This window comes from Protopterus annectens, chromosome 2.part0 (assembly GCF_019279795.1).
Source record: "Protopterus annectens isolate FY-2018-M chromosome 2.part0, PAN1.0, whole genome shotgun sequence".
Taxonomy (NCBI): domain Eukaryota; kingdom Metazoa; phylum Chordata; order Ceratodontiformes; family Protopteridae; genus Protopterus; species Protopterus annectens.
In genome coordinates this window covers 1,455,669,750-1,455,692,669 of record NC_056728.1, presented here as the reverse complement: position 1 = coordinate 1,455,692,669, position 22,920 = coordinate 1,455,669,750, and the positions used below count along the sequence as shown (strand labels likewise).

The window sequence follows — 22,920 nt, the reverse complement described above, 5'->3', positions numbered from 1 at the left end:
AAGTTACAAGAAACAGAAAGGGTTTCACAGAAATCAAAGTTAATTTTAGATTGTTAAATAGAAGTTTAAAATAAAAAAAAATAATATACCTATGCTGTGAAACGTTTATGTTGTGGAAACAGGGGAGAGTGAGTTTCAGAAATAGGAATGCAGTTTTAGACTCCTGTGCAATTCTGCCATCTACAAATGCTAGACAGTTATGTGCATAAAAAGCTGCCAGAAAATAAAATATAACTGCTCTCCTGCTCCCTGTCTGTCTTTCTGTCTGTCTTTCCCTGCTAGTTTACACAAATAAAGTTTTCTTCTGCATTATACCTGATGGCTTGCATGCTGCTAGAGCTGAATTCAGATAACATGTTCAAAATACATGCCATTAAGGGGGAGCTGTAATATAATAAAGGGGATACTGATGAGTCTGCTTGCATTGCCATAATGTAAAACAAATACTGAATAAAGTGAGATGCAAGTAATATTATAGGCAGGATCAAAACTGTGAATGGCAGTGCACTTTTTATGTTTCTTTTTTACCATATAAGGAGATGTACATTTGAGGGGTAGAGGTGTAGTCCATTTGCTAATGGCTAATGTAATGCTGAAGATGCTTTCTCATAGGATCATAGGAGAATGTTAAGTTAATGACCCTAAAGGGCCTTTTTAAACCCAGACATGATTCCCAGAAATATTAGGCACTGGTCCCATAAGTTATGTGGGGGGATATATAAACTTGAGACACAGTGCCAGACCAGAGGTAAATTTGCAATTCTCCATCCACTGATTCAAGTTTTTTGCTTGAATGAGTGCAGGGAAGAAGTTTGCTTCACATGGATGGGAAGACTGTTTCAGTGAAGGGGCAGCCTCTGAGACACATTTCTATACCATACCCTTGCTTGTAAGTACAATATGGAATGATTTTTTTTTAATACTGTTGACACTTAATGGTCATAGGTTAAGTCACTGTCTACATGCAGTTTCAAATCCCTCACTACTGGGTCTACAGTTAGGGGTTTATTATCAGTGTAGTAATTTGCAGGTGTGGCCATCTTACTGAAGCATATTATTATGCACTTCTTAGCATTAAGACTGTAACTCTGGCACCAGTTATTAGTCTGTGTCAGGCTCACGTTTGTCTCTTTGGAGGATTCATTGACTGCTCCTAAATTCCTAAATTGTAATAATCTGTGAATTTGGTCTTTGATATTAACCTTGACTTCAGAGAAGTGCATGCCAAGCAGGAGCAGCCCAAGCACTGATCCCTAAATGACTCCACTAGTGACTGGCCTTTTTGTCCAGGTAGACTCCTGCGTTTTATCTTTTTGGGTCCTATCTGCCAGGCAGTTCACTATCCAGTGGATGACATAGGGGGTTATACTTAAATTTAGTGAGCTTGTTTACAGTTCAGAGTGGGGAATTGTAGTGAATACTTTGGCCAGGTTGGGGTAGGCAGTGTTCACCATTTTGCCCTCCTCCATTGCTTTGTTTGCTTTCTTGAGAAAATCCATCAGGCTGAGTAGGCATCACCTTCCCTTAGTCAAATAAAACTCAGTTGGATCCAATGTCTGAAGGCTTCCTACGTTGTTATATATCATGTACATAATAATTATTTCCATGGCCTTGCATATGAGACTACTTGTTCTTATGGGTCAGTAGTTTCTTACATCCATGGATGGCCTGCTCTTTTGTAGTGTGATAAAAGTTGCAGTCCTTCATTCGCTTGGCATGCAGCCTGTTTGGAGGCTGTGATCGAATAGTGTTTCTAGAGGTCCTGAAAGGTCACATGTCATACAATTAAGGAGGCATCCTAGGATATTATCAGGCCATATCAATGCAGTTTTTTTTTTTTTGCCTTGGAGCATGCACTGAGGACCTGTTCCCTAGTAGGGGAGCTAAGGTTAGGGATATTTCTGGAGAGGTGTCTGCAGGGAAAGTTGGGTAAAATTGGAGCTAAATTTAACCTGCCAGTAGGTTTGCTGTGTCCTTGGGCTCAGTATGGGTGGCTTCATTTACAATTAATTCAGCAGATTTTGATGTATTGTCTTTGAGGATTTACATAAAACTGAAAAATGCCCTGTGGTTGTCCATAACCTGGGAGTTTGCTTTTACTTCAAATTTGGATTTGGTTGACTTAATTAGACCCTGAGTTGATTATTTAGTTTGATAGGGAGTTCTGACATTGCTGGGCATTGCACTTTCTATTTTTGGCCAGGATTTTCTACCTTTTTTTTATATGGCAACACCCAGATCTGCTCTGAGTTACAACACAAAGGCACGAAAATTACAGAACCAACTGATATTGCCAACATCCTGGCAGACAGGTTCAGTGCTAACTTTATCCCCCTCTCACCCTCTAAAGGGCCCATATCTATACAGGAAGAATGTAGAGTCCCTGCAATCACAACTATGCAGGTAAAAGCTGCACTCTCTAAAGCCAAAAACACAGCATCCATGGGAACGGACAACATTCAGGCTGCGTTTTACAAGAACTTCAGAACGAACTGACTCCCCACTTAAGCACCATGTTTAATAATAGCCTCACATCAGGCTTTGTGCCCACTGAATGGTGCACAGCAACAGTTATTCCACTCCACAAAGGGGGAGCCACCACTGATCCCAGGAACTATTGACCTATTTGCCTGATGAGCCTGGTCTGCAAGGCCATGGAACATATCATCACGGAACTCATAAACAAAGACATTGGTAACCTCCAAACTCTGGATCCCACCCAGTTCAGGTTTGTGAAAGGCAGATCATGCCTCTTGAACCTGATCGACTTCTTTGAGGCAGTCACCAAAGCTGTAGATGAGGATAAGGTGGTTCACACAGCCTATCTTGACCTCACCAAGGCTTTCGACACCATCCCCCATTCTGGAATTATAGCAAAACTTACAAAACTAGGTTTAAATCCCTACGTCACAAGATGGGTTGCCAACTGGCTCACTGACAGAACCCACATTGTAAAAGTTGCAGACTCCAAATCTGACCTCAAAGCAGTGACAAGTGGAGTAACACAGGGTTCCGTCCTGGGACCTCTCCTGTTTGGCATCTACTTCTCTGAAGTACAGGCTAACACAGAAGGCCTTGGGCTAATGAAGTTCGCAGATGACTGCAAACTAGGAGCCATAGTCAAGTCCCTAAATTATGTGGACATCCTACAGAAGGGCCTTGCGGAGACAGATGCCTGGTGTCAGAGCCATGGCCTCAAGCTCAATGCCAAAAAGTGCAGTGTCAACCCCTTTGGTAAAAACTCTGTACCCATGAACCACCACATAGGCAGCAATCTACTTAACACTGAATGCATGATAAGCGACCTTGGGACCAAGGTGGACAGTAGTCTCTCCTTTGATAGTCACATCGCCACAGTAGTCAGGAAGTCCTTCTACGTGGCACACCTCATCATAAAAGGGTTCTCATCCAGGAAAAAAGAGGTCATTGCTTCCCTCTACTCGACACTCATTAGACCCATTATAGAGTACAATGCCCCTTTTGGAATGTACCTCACAAGACATCTGCAGCAGCTGGAAAGGCCACAGAAGTACCTCACAAAGAGGATTACTGGCCTCAAACAAATGCCCTGCACTGACCACTTCAAAAAACTCCAGCTTTACTCCGTAGCATATCGCCTACTCTGAGGTGATCTCTGCCTAACATATAAAGCTATGTCAAACCCAGAGCTGTTGGACATACTACACCTAAAGAAATCCCAATCCCTCCAAGCTACACGCTCTAGGGACCTAAACCTTGTCACCACAATAAACAGGACATGCTGGAGGGATAGATTCCTTTCCCTGAGACTTCCCATACTCTGGAACAGGCGACCCATCTATGTCAAGCAAAGTTCTTCATTAGCACTCTTCAAGAAAAATTTTGATAAGTGGATGGGAAATAGGAAATACACCCCGGGGATCATTTCTGTGTCTCTGCTCGACAGTGGCATGGGAAAATAACTTTCTTGGGTGGTGTAAGCCAGGGAACCTTGTTGGTAGGCTTACGTAGGCCCTTGGGCCAATAGCCTAGTACCTACCTATGACCCTATGTACCTATGAACCTATATAATGCATTGATGCTGTGATTCCTCCAGGGTGCATTTGTCACAAACTTACTTTCTGTAGGTGCTTCAGCCTCTATAGTGATGTATACATGACTGTAGAGGGTTCATGTGAATGCCTCAGTACATCCAGCAATATTCCATGTATTTGGGGGGGCTTGAAATTTTACCAGGGTGCCAGAAGTAAAAAGTTTGCATTGCAATAATTTCTAAAAGTGTCAGGGTTATCTGATGTCCCATATTTTATGTTTAATTTAAAGGAGACAGCTTTATGGACTGACTTGAAAAGTGAGGACAACAGATTTTTTGGGGGGTTGCAATGTCCCCCATGTTGTGAGGACTAGGTCTAGGATGTTCATGCTTCTAGTGGGATATGGACTATCTGGTGTAGAGTATCTGTGTACACAAAGTCTAAGAATCTCTGGGCCTACAAACACATTATGTTTAGGCTGCCTATTAATCAAGGTTGTTGATTTTCTTGAAAGGTAATGTGATTAATGGTACAGCCAGTTATTATACAAAATTCTGAATGAGTGATATAAAAGAAGGAACAGGGAAGCCAGAAGGCTGTGAGTAGTTGTACAATTTATGAATTATGCTCTTTATTTAATATTTAAAGTGGGAAATATGAACAATAAAAGCAGATCATGTATGACATAAAGGCTAAATGAAATCATATAAGAAAGTGTTGAGGTTTCTTTTTAATGACAATAATTGTTTATTATAAGATTGTAAAATCACAACAAAATGTTGCAGCTGCATACCCATATATTTATAATACTTAGTAAAATGTAAAAGTAGGTCCTCCTTTTTTTCGGCATTGTGTGCATGCCATTTCTCATCTTCCCGAACTCAATGTACTTCCCTCAACCAGTTCTGCACCACTTTATACTATACCTGAGCTCTGTGGAACACTAGCAGAACATAAAATGGACTTTGAAGCTCTCTCTAACTGTGATTAGTCTTCTCCTCTGCCTGAACTCAATCTATCTCCCTCAACCAGTTCTGCACCACTTTATACCATATCTGAGCTCTGTGGAATACAAGCAGAAAATAAAATGGACCTTGAAGCTCTCTCTAACTGTGATTAGTGTATGTGTTTGCCCTATGTTACTACCATTTTACTTTTATTGTACCACCGGTGACTGATATTTGCCTGCACACACACCGAGCCCCTCCACCCAGATGCACCTTTTCTCTATCTCCCTGCCATATCCCTTTTTCTACATTTACTCCTTTTAGTTACTATTTAATTATCACTCCCTCTGTAACATGCCCCCATTTATCTTCCAAGTGGCAGTAGCACCTAGCGATTTGGTTGCTCTCTAGCTATCATATCTCCCAGAGCTGATCCTGTTTGGGACATATTTTCTTATACCTAATTCTGGTGCTCTAATACCTATTTCATTTGCTGGTTCACTTATGACAACTCCTAGCTGAAGAACATCATTTTTCCTTCTAAAATGCAACACAGACAAACCAGCACAAAGACAAGTCTTTTTCACTAAAACCACTTACCTCATACCAGTTTAGTCTCCTGTCCAGCATTAACATTATATTTCTCTCTCTAGAAGCATAGCCTCCTCCTGACCTACCTAATTGTTTTTGATTCACCTTGTCCTTCTCCCTGCCAGGAAAGCCCCGCTCCATTCACCATGCTCACTCTGCTTCTCTATACCCCATTCCCACCCACCCCTACTTTCATTAGATTTATACTCTCTACTCCCCTCCCACACCACATTCTGGCCAATACCCTTAACCACCCAATTTCCCCTCATATCAAATCAGATACTTTCCCTCCTACTTTATTGCCTTGCTACTTTTCACACTACACTACCACCTGCACACTACATCTGCCAGTCCACCTATCCAAATTATTAACCCTCTGCTCACAGTCTTTAATATCCAAGAGTAAAAACACCTTCAATGTTACTCTTTAAATGTCCCCTTACAACTCCTCAGTATTTGCCCTCACTATCCCCCTATTCCTCTTTCTAGCTCTCTTTACCTCCTACCATACATCACTTCATTAACTCACACCAGCACCTACTCCCTCTTACTATCACTATGCACACAACAGCCCTCACTCACTTCTAATCTCTCTGTATCTATTTCCAGTATTACCCTCCAACCTCTTTATGATCAAAACATATCCAAACATATCTCTTTACACTTGTTTTAACCTAGAGTTCCCTGTATTGTAGACCTACTCTCATTTTTGCTTTCTTTCTTTGATACTTTTCTTTTGGATGGAGATATCCATCCCAATCACCTCTACCACTAACCAACATTCACCTTCTAGCTTACTCCCACATTCTTTACCCCAATTCCATACTCCCCAATCTAAATGCCTAGTGATTTTCTCTCTGAACATCCAAAACATTGTAAATAAAACTACAGAATTATACTCCTGGATCCGCCTTAACTCTCCCCATATCTTAACCCTCTCTGAAACCTGGTTAAAGCCTCACATCTCTAACTCAGAAATCTTTCCCCCAGACTACAACATCTACCAGGTTGAAAGAACACAAAAGAGAGGTGGTTTTGTTGCAATCCTCAACTCCAACCAACTTACTTTCTCTCCACTCTCAACTTCCTAACTCAGTTTTGCTCCTGCTGAAATCCTCATTGTAAACTTCCATCTTAACCCCATAAAACTAATTTGCCATCACATCCATCTATATCCCCCCAGATGATAACATCCCTATTCATGAAAACTTTCTCTCCTGGCTCACCCAAAATATTCCTTAGGAAACCATTATACTTGGTGACATTAACATCAACTGGACTTCACTTTCCTCCATGTCCCCTACTCATAGCTTCAATCTATATGTCTTCCACCAACTTATTTCTTCCCCAACCAGAACCAACAGCAACTCTACATCTGGATCTATCATAGACTGGACCATCACTTCTGACCTTTCTGTCTATCAAAACCCTGGCATTCTTCCTAACTCTCTGAGTGACCACTCCCCTATGTCTATCCACAGATATTCTCAACAGGTATGCCAAGAACATCTCTATAGAGAATATCATAATCTGACTCAATTTGACCCAGTCAAATTTAACTCCACACTTTCCAATATCAACTGGACCTTCCTTTATAACTTCCCCCTTGATAATCCTGTAACTGCATTCAACAAAATATTTCTTGACATACTGAACACCATGGCCCCATCCAAAAAAAGCTGGGTGAAATCAAACTGCGCTCCCTGGCTCACTAAGTAAACATGCTCTATTATGCATCAAAGGATGCTGCCTGGAAAATTTGCATCAAAAATAAAACTCCAACCCTACTCCAACATTACAAAGAACTTAGAAACAAGTGTAAAAAACTAATCATCAAAGATAAAAAAATCATTCTTCAATTCCAATCACTGTAGCCCACATACTGACCCTAAGAAATTTTGGTCCACTGTTAATAAAATTTTCTACACTAGTACTCCTCCAACCCCCAACCCCTTCCCTCACAATACTGCCACAGAGACTGCTGCTCTTTTCAACAAACACTTCATAGAAACAATTCAAAGACTAACTCAACATAGTCCCACTGCCTCTACTCTGCTGTTACCACCCAGTCCATCTTCCACTAATACCTTCTCCTCACAACCTGTTCCCACTGCCTTTATTAAATCCCAATTGAATAAATTCAAACACTTGCTCACCCTCTGCTGACATTCTACCTCCCCACTTCCTTAAAATTGCAGCCAGCTCTATCGCCTACCCAGTTTCTATCCTCATCAATCATTCTATTACAGAGGCTCTTTTCACCAGTATATGGAAATCCTTTTGCACAATACCTCTCCACAAGGGAGGTAACTCAACAGACTGCTCAAACTATCATCCCATAGCTATACTATACCCACTTTCCAAAATACTCAAAAAAATGTGTCCTCTCACAGCTACTTAAACACTTGCTTGATAATAATCTAACTCCCACCCAGCATGTCTTTAGACCCCACCACATCACATCTACTGCACTACTCTCATTCACCCAAAATGTAGTAGAAGCCAGTGATAAAAACCTACTTCTCTCCTGTCTATTCCTTGATCTCTCTAAGGCTTTTGATACTGTCTCTCACTCTAAACTATTAACTAAACTTTCAGACCTTCATCTTTCAACTCCCTCTCTATCCTGGTTCTCTAGTTACTTTTCTAACAAAGTGCAATCTATATGCTGATAAACTATATCATCTCCATTTCTGCTGTCAACACAGGAGTTCCCCCAAGGCTCTATTTTAGGTCATCTCTTATTCAATATCTTTACTAACAACTTACAGTCTACCAGTAACCTCTCAACTATTTTACAATATGCTGATGATTCCATCCTTATTACCACTGCCCACAACATCCCTAAACTCCATTCTTGTACCAAAGACACTTTCACATCTATTGAAACCTGGCTCATTGACAATCAATTAGTATTAAACCCCAAAAAATGTAAACTTCTTCTTTTCCTTCCTAAAACCCTAGCACAAGATAAATCCTCTTTTTCCATCATCTCTCTTAACAATACCACCATCAGACCTGAACCACATACTAAATTATTTGGTGTCACCATCGACGATGAACTAAAATTTGATATTCATATCAATCAATGTATTAGAAAAACACCAAAAACTCAGCCCCCTGTACCAAAATCATAAATTCCTTTCTCCCTCCTCAAAACCCTCCCTAGTCACACCGCTCCTCTTACCTTGTCCCCTGTATGTAGCAAGACAAACAAAATGCTCTGCCAGTACGGCAATGCAGGGTTAAACCAACTAGTAATCCAAACATTAATCACCAGCATGTAGGTATAAAAGGCAATAAGTCTTGTACATTTATAAATAAGTTTTATTCTTCAGACCAGTTTCAGCTCACCAGCCTTCTTCAGTGAATCATAAACACACAAAGAGCAACATGCTACATACTTAAATAGTCTCCCCCCAAAATGTGACATACATAGTCCAGCCCATAATAAAAGGACAAGAAACCTACTGAATATAAAATCAATCTGTATGCAGCCCCAATCCTTACTATCTTTCAGTCTTCTCTTCTCTGTAAAGTAGAACACACCTACAATAAAATTGCTAAATTTCCCACCACTGCCTTGCCCTTAAGTCTTTGCAATGGCCTGATTTCCCTAAACAACTTCTTCTTCCACAACTGCATATTACACACTCACTTCTTTCTAACCTCACTTCCTGCCCCTCTATCTCAAATATTATATCACAATATATTCCCCGACGTCAGCTCCACACATCTGACAAACATCTTCTGGATATCTATAAACCTTCAAAAAATATTGGCAAGTCATTATATAAAAACCCAGTAGCTCACTCCTGGAACTCCCTTCCTCTTAATATAAGAAGCATTCCCCATAAGGCCCAATTCAAACTTGAACTTAAATACTACCTACAAAACACCTGGTCCTGTGCCTGTCTAGCTTCTACCTAATCCTACTTACCTTCTTCCTACTTCCTCTTCCTCACTCTCACTATCTTTCTTCCTCACTCTCACTATCTTTCTCTCCCCGCTTTTTCACTCTCCTTTTCCTAGTGATACATACCAACTCCCACCTCTAGTAATGCTCTTTTTTTCTTCTTTGCATTCCACACTATCATGTTGTTACTGTATATATATATTTATATACAAAAAACTTGTACAAAACTGTTAATTTGTATAAACTATACTTTGTTGTATAATTTCTTGTTATATGCCTATTGTGATGTCATTTCTTTTTTGAATGGCTTTAATTATAATTGGAGCCTTTCTACTCAGGTTTCCACTGAAAATGGGCATTCAGCTCAGTTGGACCAATCCAGTTAACAAATGACAATAAATAAATAAATAAAATAAATAAATATGGCAAGAGCAGATGTCACTAGATGCATTATAATTAGTATGTCTTGAAAGTTTAGTAACACTTGTATGCTAAATGTATGAAAAACTATGAAAAGCAGGTTCCTACGTATTTTGTTGTTTAGCTTAGATCTATGAGTACTGTACAAAAGGTAAATCATGGCAAGAAAATATTAATCAATTTTATTTTCCAGACTTCTGTCCAAACCTATCTACCAGCTTCTCTCTCCAGAACAGAGAGATACAATGTAACCAATATGAAGAGCTAATACACGTATGTATGTATACACATACGTATGATGATTTACTGTAACTTATTTTATTCAAAGATATTTTTATTTTATCAAATTAAATTGAGAGTGTTTTAACTCAATACCCATAAAGTATGTAATACTATCTTGCAGTAAGTTCTTCATATGTTAACATCTGAAGGATATATAAATCAAGTTTTTGAGATATTATGAGTGTCTTCATAAAAAGCTTAAATAGCATATATACATATAAATGAATCTTTAAAAAGTTATAATTTATATTAATATAGAAGTATAAGAAATAAAAAGGAAGAAGGAACTATTTGACAAAATAAGAGAAGAGTAAGAAAATGTCATCTAATTCTTTAAGGCAGCAAATGAAATACTTAGAAAATTGAATATTATAATTAAAGGGTTAGTAAATACATATATTTATGTTTTCTTCATTTCTGCCTCTCCCCTTTCCTTTTTGTTGACATAATAAGAACAGGAGGAGAACTGCTTGAAAAAAGAAGGAAAAGATATGGGAGAGAAATGAAGAATGTGAAACAGGAGAAGACAGGAGAATGAAACATTAAAGAAAAGGATAAATAGAAGAAAAGGAGTCCTAGAGTGAGTAAGCGATGAAATTGAAAATGAATGAAAACGTTTAATAATTATCAAACAAACAAAAAAAAAAGCAAGGGATGAGGAAAGAAGAATAGGAGGGGAAGCAATGGGTAAAGAAGAGGAGAATGGAGATAGAGAAGGAAAAGAAGGATGAGCAAGATGGATAACAGAAGGAAGAGAAGCTAAAAGAAGCAATAAAGGAACAATCTTAATTTATCTTTAAAGTCAAGGCATAACAAAGAATGCAGAATGTAGTATACATTATCCCTGGTAACATCAACAGAAAATCATATCATAAGTAGAGATATGTTAAAGATGCATAAAGGATACTGCTAACAAAAACTATGGAAATCATTTTCAGATATTTTGACTATTGTAGGTCATTATCTCATATTTTACGGTACTGAAAGGTTTAGATGTGGTAGACACTGCACCTGATCAATGAATTCTAACATGTAACGATACTTACCTAAGCAGTAAGTGAATTAAACAATAACTTAATAAAAATTAAAAGATGTACTCAAAGAAGAACAGAGGTGAAGGAGACATGTAGATAAGAGAGAAAGAAAATAGATTGAAACAGTAGAAGACAGAAAGGAAAAAACATAATGGAAAAAGAATAATAAGGTCCATACAAAGCCAGTAATTATTTCTTTTTTTTTATCTCAGTGTTTGTACATGTAATTATACTTTAAAGTATATAAAATAAAATTCATTTTTATTAGCTATAATAAATCTGATCTTGACTACATTTTTCCTTTACTGCTGTAGTGCTGGAGAGCAAGCATAGCACTTCTAGCAAGGTACTTAATAAGTTTAATTGTGGTTTAATTAGGAAACTTAACTATGTTAGTAGATAATTAATTTACTGTTATGATAAAAGTATTTCCATAAGCCATATTTAATATATCCTATAAAATGTGTCTTACTTGGTTAATATTAGACAACCGATCAAAATGTAATATACATTAAAATTTAATAATAATTAAACAGTAAAAATATTAATATGTAATAATTAAACTACAGAACACTTCAAGATATGCTACTCACAAGAATTTGTTAATGAAAGAAATAGTGTCATTAGCAAAATCAAAGCTGTATTAATAAATATTAACGTTTTGAACAGTAGTGAGAAATGTAGAAAACTAAAATGTCTAAAGTCTAATAACGCAGAATTACTATTCCAACATTCATATATTTTACTTGAGAGCATTAATATGGTCTTATGATGTTTAGAAGAGGGGTTATAACTTATCGAGGAAAATAAACAATTTCCCATGATAATGTTATACAAATAGTAGCAAATAAGGAATGTTTACAATGACTTTAATAGAATATCACAATATTTTATTTATGCATTCTTTGCTTGTTAACTGGTTAAGTGGACTGTTTTATAATCGTTTTTAGCCAGTACAGTGATCATGTGGAAAAGACAGAATTAATGCAAATATCAATAATAAGAGATACAATTATTGTTTTAAATGTAATTACATAAAAGAGAAGAATAATTGATAAAATTGTAAATTAAGAAAACAAATGAAAATGAATGCCTGCATAAATGTTTAATATAGTACAATAACACATAACATGAAGAACATACATCAATGGCAATATATGAATAAATTTTACAGAAATGAATTAACCAGCATCTCTAAATCAAGTTCATTTGTATTCTTGATGTAAGTGCAATTTCTGCTTTTTCTGAAATGTGAATAACTGACTATAGTGCTAATTTCATTTGGTAAACAGTTCCACGAGGCAAAGACCAGTTTGCTGAAGTTTTTTCTTTCTTCTTTTTTTTTACAAACTGCTATTGACAAATGGGTAATATTCATTCAGCTTAACATCAGTTTTGCTTTTGACAGTCTAAGATGATTATTGCACAGTTATACTGTTAAAAAATGGGTTATCAGTCTTTGAGAAACTTAATGGTGAGTGTGTTGAGTGCATAACTGGCTCAGTCTGTCAACCTGTGACCAGTAGCCATTTAACCCTCTGAAGAGAATGACAATGGCTTTCTCTAGAACTAGCAAGGTGGAAAAATATGAGAATCTTGCTTTCAGTTACTTATACTAAAGCAGTGTTCTATAATGAAAGAGGACAATGTTGGGGAAGGCATATTCTAATCTTGGCAGCAAAATATAATTGTTAAAAACTCAATGAGTTTCTGAAGTAAGGAGACATGAAAGTACTGTAGGTTTCCATAAGCTACTATAATAACTTAATTGTAGAATGTTCTACAAGATTGCAGAAGGAAAGAGTGTTAACCAACAGAATGTCTAGACATATATGCAGTTTGGAAAAGGAGATTATATTACAAACTGGATCTGATATACAGGGTGTTGAAATTTTAGTTATTTTTCTCATCATAAGAAAAAAATGAAAAGTTGCTGGCATTGACAGCTAATTTATTTTCAGTGTAATAATCCTAAACCAAAATTAACAATGGATACTAAAATATGGTATTTACCAACATAAAGGTTAATTACTTGTTAGGAAATTTCAACTGCATGTTAGATTGTGCTAATTAATGAACTAATAAACCAGAATGAAAAGAAGCATCTGCTAAAGCAGACACAATGTTAGCTTTGTTAAACTTACAGGAGTTAAGTCATTTGAAAAATGAAGGTGCTTTAATATAAAGTATTATGGGAAGTGAAGAATATATCCACGCAAATTTTTCTTGTATTTGCTACACAGGCACAAATAAATTGAATGTTTGTGTCCACGATCTAAGTTCTAAAATACACACTTTCAAAATTATCACTTGTTCTTTATCAAATCATAATTTGCTTATGTTAAACTATAAAAGGATCCCCAAAATCTACTTATTAGTAGCAGAATTTTGACTCACAGGGCTAATTTGGCTAGTGGCTTAAAGAAAAAAAAAATAGAGTTTCTAGAATACAGTGATAAAGACCACATAAATATAGATATTTTACTGGATAATTTAAATTTTACTTGTATGGAAATAACTAGTACAAAAATGAAGGATTAGGATGATGAATTACTTGATACACAACAAAAGATAAGCAATGTCAAATGGAAAGTATAGAAAGGAGAACAATATTTATGAAAATTGTATCAGTTCAATGAAAGAGACTTATAAAATTATCCTAGATTATTAGCAAACATTAATAACAATGTCTATTACAATGGACTGAGCACAGCAGTTCTCTCAGACATATAACATTTTAAGATAACATAGGTAAGATATGCAAAATGCCTTCTGGAGTTCAAAGCTTAAAAATATAACCACAGTGTATACAGACAAAACAGATCCTTAATTCTAAAGTTATTTTCATCCTCATTTTGGGAACTCTATAAATGAAGATTATTTTCCGCATGCCGGACATAACAAAAAATGAAAATCATTAAAATAATGATGACGCAAAGGTATGTTGAAGAAATAAAGAAGAAACTCCATGATATGGAAATCATATATTTCATAAATGCGCATTAGTAATATTCATTCTGTCAAGTCATGTGGACTGATAAGTCCCTCATATCTAAATTACTTATATTATCTAATGTACTAATTTATTCATGTATTAAAAAGGATAAACACCCTCTCTAATATGTATTGACTGTAGTGAAGAAATCCATAAAATGAGAACAGTTGAAAAAAAAAGCTTTGTCAAGTTAGTTGGTTGAGGGATAGGAGATTAGGTAGTTCAATCCAATTTAGTTTATGAAGTGGTAGGTAGTGATGTGATCTGTAAGAGAGGTTAGTAGCAAATCCTGGGATTTTATTATAGCAGGACTCCAGTTTGTTTAAATCTGATTTTCTGAGATTAGTAAACATTGATGAAGCATGCAGGAGGGTAAAGAGTAAATGTGTCCTAGCTATGGAATGTTTAGTGATCTTGGTTAGGTATGGCTTGACTCTGTATAGTGAGCCTAGCTTAATGTGGACCTTCTTGATAGTTAGAGTGAGGTGTTTACCAAATTTTAGGTTGTTGTCAGTTGTGACTCCAAGGAGTTTAATGTGCTGGGCAGGTTCAATTTTAGTTTTATTGGCTGAGTAGATGGTGAAGGGGGTGAGTTATCTGGAACTTTTCTATTAGTGAAGAGCATAAGCTTTGTTTTATTTGGACTGAGTATGAGTTGAGAGTCTGAGAGGTATTTTTCAATGTCTTGGAAAGATTGTTGAGTGTTTGTAGGAGTTCTGGTAGGGACTAAGCTGAACATATGGTGGATTCTGTGATCTTGATATTGATGAGAAGATACTGTGCTCTTGATATTTAACAAATATACATTAAGTTTTTTTAATTCTATTTTCTTTCAAGTCTTACTAAAGAGTTTATGAAAAGACAAATTTCTGCTTTCTCAAGGGATACAGAGCCAAGAATAGTCTTTCAATTTGCTTGGGTTAAAATGTTGAACTTCTTGTGTTTGTTCATACTGTGCATATGAAATCAGTATATTATCTGCACTACATTATACATTAATATTTCATTTCCTTAGATTCAGTTTCAGTAGGACTTAATACTCTTGTTGTATCTCAGATGATCATGGACTGACATATGAGACATTATGACCAATAAAAGTATGTCAGTTAGCATAAAGGATGGCGCAGTGGTGCAGCGGTTCCATTGTCGCCTCACAGCAAGTGGTTTTCCAGTTTGATACTTAGCTGGGGTACCTTCTGTGCAGAGTCTGCATGTACTCCCTGCATTCATGTGGGTTTCCTCTGGGTGCTCCTGTTTCCTCCCATGTTAGGAAGACATGCATCTGGATCATTTCTCCCCGGGCCTCCAACGAAAATTAGCTTTGTTCCAAGTTGGACTTTCCAGGTAAACAAATGTTAAAAAAATAAATAATAAAGGACTAAAGCTCTGAACTGTTTCTTGTGCCCAGGGTACAGAGTTTGATTCCTTCCAACATTGCCTGCTGTGTGACTATGAGCAAATCATTTAACAAGACACTGCTCCCAAGTCACCCCTGAAAATGGACAATTTTCCAGTGGGCTTACATTGTCAAGAAAAAAAAAATAGTTAATAAATACACAGCTCCCAATAAAGATTAATAGTCATTGTATTGAGGTTTTCTGCTCAGAAACAGTTGCTTTTCATGAATAAAATATTAATTATTTCAAAACTGCATTATGAAGCTCTCTTTATTAAGGGCCATCTGAATTCTTATTTCTTATAAATATAAGTGGCTTCTCCATTCTTTGACATTCAGAATGATGTGTATGTACTGTGGCTCCAAAACAAACAAACAAACAAACTCACCCCTCCACAATGGATGTAGCATAGACATTACATAAATCAAATCATCCAAATGTTGAAAAAAAATGCACAACTAGATTATCAATATTTTTATTGCCCCCTGCTAATGCTGAACAACACATTCTGAAGTGTAAGGTAGAAATAATTTATCACACAACTAAATGCAAAACCAAATATTATGAGACAAGTGTCACAGCTATTATACTGCACAAATGGCATACAGCACAAACCCAAACAGTAGAACCTGTCATACAAATACACATTTCCTATTATGTACTCAATCAGCCCTACAAACATAATGTTTGATTTTAAGCCGTAAGTGTAAAAGGTAAGAATGATGTGTTAGTTATGACTGTGTTTGCTTTTCTTTATTTTTACCCTGTTCTGTCCACCTCAAAGTTACTGTATAGCAAATACCTATAACCAAGTCATGAGGAATAAATGGAGAAAACAAGATTGTTAGAAGCAGCTTTAACAGTGTATTTTCTTTCCTGCATAGTGGGATATGCTTCTTTGTTGAAAGGGGATGTAAAATTACTGAGTAACCTCATAGCAACACACCAGAGGAACTAGACCTAATATTCAGGCATCCTAGATGTTGCTTTTATATGTGAGTAACACAGTACTGTCCTTACAGGCCTGTAGCTTTTATAAAGTGGTCAATATTCTTAATTTCTGCATCTCATGTGCTATCAAGATAATTCCATAGGAAAATCATAGTCTTTACTGTAGAAAATCATATAGATTTAGTACATGCTTCCTCCAGACTAACAAAATGATAACCTTTTCATTGCAGAAGGTGTGAGGAAGAGCAATAACATAGCATTTTGCAAAGTGGAAAACCAATACTGAAAATGGCTTCACTTCTAAAAATGAATAAACAGTCACACCTCTTCTTGTTCCAACAGAATTGTGTAAGGATATCAACATATCATATGTTAAATATATATCCTAATATACCTTATAAGACTGAAGTAGAAAAAAAAAGAAAGAAAATCCATCAAGTTGACAGATCCTTTTCTCATACATGTAAAATTGCTCATCATCAATTAATATGTACTCAGAGATGTACATATAATGCATGCTTACAATGCATGTGCTTACAATGAACATCACATTTCAAAAACAATCTGTTCTCTCTGTCATCTTTTATTTTGAAACTTGCCATTTGGTCCAGGATACTGAGTTGTAACTATATTTTATTCCCACTATTTTAGTTTTAGAGCATACTTCACAGCTTGTCATGGAGTCATACAGAATAAGTTGGTCATGTAGTTTAGTATATTTTCAAAATTACTGCAGTAGCACACTATAGCTAATGTTTGTTTTATTATGAACACTAGCAGGGGGAATTCCAAAGTACAAATAATTCTATTCATACCAATAATACAGACTCAATCTCACTGATTGACTAGCAAGAAAATGCTGCCAATATATTTACCCTGAAAACTCAAACAGACTGACCTAAGTTTCTTTACCACCTCCTTGACTTGGATATTGTATAATGGTAATAACATCAAAATCTTTCTCACTACATTATGATATGTGAAAACATGATCATTTGCCCAGATGCACTTCCACAGTAATTACTGAATAGTTAAAAAATAGAAGTCATAAAAATTGTTTGAATATGCACAACATACTCCATCTTTTTTCCCAACGCTTACCTTCACATCCTTAATATTCATTCTTGTGCCTTCTTTTCCCACAAATATGTCATCTATATCCACAAGAATATATCTTTCCAGAGACAAGGAGAGTTTTTTTCCTGTGAGAAAAGAAATGGCATCTACAAAGATAAGTCTGTGTAACCAAAAATGTAAATTGTTCCCAAAGATAACACGCTGAATACCATCATGAAGTCCCAAATCCTGGATTACGGTAGCATGCATGGTATGTGAAGAAAGAGTGACAGGTATGTCTGTTGATGCCTTCAGTTTAGCTAGCAGCACAGCTTGATAGGTTGAGTGGTTAGACTGGAAAATTGTCCAGTCATCTCCAGGTAATGATCCCCTATCAATTTGCGAAGGCTTTGTAATATGAAGCAATGGAGAATGAGGATTTATGCAGTAGTCTTTAAGCCCTATGTTAGTATAAATCTGAAGAGGAAACCCTTTTAACTTAAAACTTTGTGGGCTATTTTCATTAGCATTATGAAATCCAATCATACTGACACTATATTCCACACAATACTTTTCTAACAAACTTCGGTTCCATGAATCCATATTAGCATACTTTAAAATATTTTCATAAATAACAAGTACATATCTTCCCTTGCCCTTGTCTGTAAGAGCTGGAACATCACCTTTCCCATGTGCAATTACTGTGTCATAGTGAAATCTACTACCCTCTAATACGGCTATGATGTCTTGTCCAAGCTGAGAATACTGACTTTCAACAAACACCAGGACTACAGCTTCAGTCCGAGATGTATCAATGACCTTAGCAGCTCTCACTTCTAGCAACCTCTTTGGTAAACTTTTAAGGTCTCCACATTCCACTTCTGGAACTACATCTGCAATGATTACTTGCCTGTAGCCACTATAGAGATAATATGCTGATATAAGAAAGGTGACCATACAGAAGCTAGCTAGCAGAATTACCAACATTCGTAGACTCCTGCGAAATTTAACAACAGTGTTCATTTTGTACAAGATACTTTTTTCTGATAATTTGCTCTCGGTTTTTCATCGAAAAAGGAATAATAGATTTATCATGTGTACCACCGATATTCATGTGACCATTGCACCTGTGACAGAAGCAGTATTCACAGAAATATGGAATCACCTATGGCTGAGCACCACTGAATTAAACTAAGAACTTGCTGTACTCTGATCTTCTCTGTGGCCTTTCAATAATTACTTTGTTTGCTGCTGGAGCTGGGAGAAAACTTGAAAACCCAAACGACATTACAGATCTGGAAAAAGAGAGAGAATATGACAGGTTAAACATGAATAATTTATATAAAATCTATCAGGTCTACAACAGACAAATCCAACTGCTTAATTTTCAAAAGTAAAAATGACTACAAACTTTGAGTGAAACCTTATGAAAGTAAGGGAACAAACATAACTACTTCCAGTGTATCGCTGCATGGTCAAACCATGGAAGTAAACCACATTCCATTTAAAATACATAAGCATTATGATAGCAAACCTTTTATAAAAATGTTTCAGTTATTTAAATGCCTCTAATAAATCCTGCTGCCATTTCAATTAGTTTTATAGAGCATAACATTCTGGTACAGTAATACAATTATGCCCAAAATATTATAGATAAAAATAACTAGACAGGGTTAAAATATATAAATGTGCTAACTTTAGCAAAATAAGAAAAACTGGATGATTTATTTCTGTCATTAGATTTTATGTTATTTATTTTTAGACAAAATAGCTCATTTCTGAAACAAAAATGACATGTAATAAAATTCAGTTTAGAGTTTTTTGGAAGATATAAATTTGATCTAGTTCAAAACAAAACATGGTGCACAGCTGAAACAGAGTACATATTGTCTATGTTACAGAGTGGCACTATTGCTCTGGGGTACTGCTGTTTACTGCCTTTGCTTATGACACCATTCTACCGTAAGACATATATGCTATAATCATAGCTCTCAACTTTCCATCTCCAAAATGAGGAACACTAGTCCTCATAATGTGGAACAAATGGGAAAATGCGGAACACATACTAATGGCTTACTAACAACTTCAACTAGGAAGGCCATAGGATGGTTAAAATATGCTGGTTTTACTTATGAAGAAGATATTTTAATGAATTAATATGATTCATTTCAATTTACCATGGATTTCACTTAAAAAAAATTCTAACACTAAATGTGTGACAGAGTCTTTCAATGTGGAACATTGAGGAACTTTGAGGAACATTAACTTTTTAAGACCCCAAATGAGGCATGTTCCTCATAATGAGGTACACTTGAGAGGTATGGCTATAATTCAAATCCCTAAGAATTCGCACAATCATAGGATCATAGGAAGTTACTAGGCTATTGGCCCTGAGGCCCTTACAAGCCTAGCCAGGAATTTAGCCCATGTTCTGACAAGTCAGCACCCTATGCCCATGTCCAGCAGGGACACAGGTGGAATCCCAGAGATGTATTTTCTATTCCTCATCCAGTTATCCAGATTGCGCTTAAAATGAGATAATGGAGTACTCTGCTTGACATGGAATGGGAGTCTATTCCACAGAAGGAGGAGTCTCTAGGACACCAATCTGTCCCACAAACAAGTCCTACTGATGTCACAGACCAGGTTAAGGTCATGTATGCAGGTTACCCGAGTTGAGCTTGACTTGCAGATATGCAGCACTCCCAACAAGGCAGGGTCTGAGATTGCTTTGTATGCCAGACAGAGGTCACCACTGAGGTGTCTGTAAGAGACTAAATAGAAGGACAGGGCCTTTAGCCTATCTGTGTAGGGTAGATATCTGAGGCCCTGGATTCTCCTGGTGAGGAACTTCTGTGGTCTCGCCAGCTGCTGTATGTGCTTTGTGAGGTACATACCAAAAGGGGCATTGTTCTCAATAATGGGTGTATAAGGAAATAACACAGGGATGTTATGACCACCTTGCCCCTGGAAGATATACCCTTACTAATGACGTGGGCAATGTAGAAAGCTTTCTGTACAAAGGAGGCAATATGGTGCTCAAAAGTTAGTTTGCTATCAACCTGGGTGCCCAAGTCCCTCAGAATTGATTGCACGCTTAAGACCTTATTTCTAATGTGATAATTTGTGGGGATCTCACTCTCCCCAAAGGAGATGATGATGCATTTTTTGGCATTCAGTTTGAGGCCATGTTTCTGGCACCTGTTATTTGTTTGGGTGAGACCCTCTTGGAGGATGTCCACATCACTAGGGGAATTGATGAAAGTACCCAGCTTGCAGTCATCTGCAAACTTGGTCAACCACAGCCCACTGGTTTTGGCCTGCACCTCACAAAAGCATATCCCAAACAACAAATGCCCCAAGACTGATCCCTGGGATACACCGCTCATTATGGGTTGACTGCTTGAGGTGGCTTCCCCTATTTTAACTAGGTGGGTTCTATCAGTGTGCCAGTTTGCTACCCATCTGGTAACATTTGGATTGATGCTTAGTTGAGAGAGTTTATCTATTATACCTGAGTGGGGAATAGTATCAAAGGCTTTGGCCAGGTCAAGGTAGGCAGTGTGCACCTACTTGCCCTCGTCCATGGCTTTGGTGACTGTCTCAAAGAACTCAACCAGATTTAATAGACATGACCTCCCCTTGACAAAACAAAACTGTGTGGGATTGAGTGTTTGGAGGTTGCCAATGTCCTTGTTAATGAGGTCCATGATAATACACTTCATGGCCTTGCAGATAAGGATAGTTAGACTGATGGGTCTATAATTTCCTGGATCAGTAGGTACTCCACCTTTGTGTAAAGGGATGACAGTGGCTGTCCTCCACTCAGCTAGGATGAAGCCAGTACTCAGGGTTTGGGTGAACAGGATGCCTAATGGTGCTGCAAGTTCCTGCCTGAGTTCATGCAGGATGCAGCCTGGGATATTATCGGGTCCCATGGAGGCTGTATTTTTTGCCTTTGAGATAGCAGTGATGAGTTGCTCCCTAGAGATAAGGGGTGGGGGAAAGGTGCTGGGGATATCCTGATTTACCTAGGGGTGAAGTTATCACTGAACCTGTCTGTCAGCAGGTTGGCTATATCTATGGCGTTTGTGTATGTGGTGTCCTTGACTACCAGTTCTGAGCAGATCTGGGTGCTTCCCATGAGACTGCTGACATATGTGAAGAAAGCCTTGTGACTGTCTTTAGTAGATGTGACCAGATACTTTGGTTGTACAAAGTGGTTTCATTACTCACTGATATGTGATAGTAGTGAATGTAGAGCAATATGATATGATATGATACACCAAATTAATGAAATGGAATGAGATAATTCACAAAAATAAAAAAAGTAAAACCAACTAAAGAAAGCGATATGGTTTTCAGTTATAGGGAGCATGTCACTAGGCACTAACAGTAACCGGAATGACTATATTTAAGGGTGGTACCCCCAATCCAGTCTGTGCAACTTTTGGCATTCCTACATAGAACGGCATTCTGGAAAATTCATGGTCCCACTGATTAACATCATGTTCTTCTGGAAAATTCTTGTTGTGTTACAGCCTGACATATGGCTTAGTGTTAAATGGAGACAGTATTTCCTTATTTGCAGCACAGCACTTGCTGCATGATGATAATAGCTTTTTCTCTGTGTTAACATTTGTATCTGAATGTGTTAATTTGCAAGTTTTATTTATTATGCACTAATGTTGGTTTGCTGTTCCTGACTGAAGGATGGCATTGCTATTGGATGACCATGTTGTTTGTCCAAATAGGGCTGCAGTGGGCAGGGCTTGCTTCTGTACATCTTAGGCAGGACTTTTCTTCAATATAACCCTCAAATGTCTCACATTTCTGCATTATCAATAGATATTTTATCACTTATATTATTTTGTAGCTACTACTACTATATTCCTCATTATTACAGTCAGAAGAGCTAACAGAACAAAAGTTATTTCCAGATATAATTAGTTTAAGAATATCACATACCCAAAAACATTTACTGTTGATTCTGTTTTGATAATTCTGATAATTCTCTGCTAGGTGTGATGTGACATGACCAAATATTGGATGAAAAAATCCAGTCCGATACTTTTTTAAACATTAAACCTTCTGTTGCTAAGATGTCTGTAGTCCAAGAACCAATGCTACAATCACACTACTAGTTAATATTGTCTTTCATTGCCTATAATGTTTGAGGAGGAGCTGTTTTTATTATATATTGTTGTTTTAATGAGCTCATTATAATACCATATATGCACTAGTTCCCTTTACAGTAATGTTGATTGGCTGTATTAAGAAGCCAGTTTACTTCGTATAACATTTAGAACCTTAATAAA

At 37.0% G+C, this 22,920-nt stretch overlaps 1 protein-coding gene across 1 annotated transcript in view; it reads right to left on the bottom strand.

The window, feature by feature from the left end:
- The window catches only part of NDST4 (N-deacetylase and N-sulfotransferase 4), a 2,939,889-nt gene that overhangs the window by 2,891,955 nt on the left and 25,014 nt on the right, over positions 1-22,920 (bottom strand). Inside the window, exon 2 of the mRNA XM_044061661.1 lies at positions 17,648-18,897. Within this exon, the coding sequence (XP_043917596.1) occupies positions 17,648-18,625 (978 nt within the window). The 5' untranslated portion in view covers positions 18,626-18,897. The remainder of the gene's footprint in view (positions 1-17,647; positions 18,898-22,920) is intronic.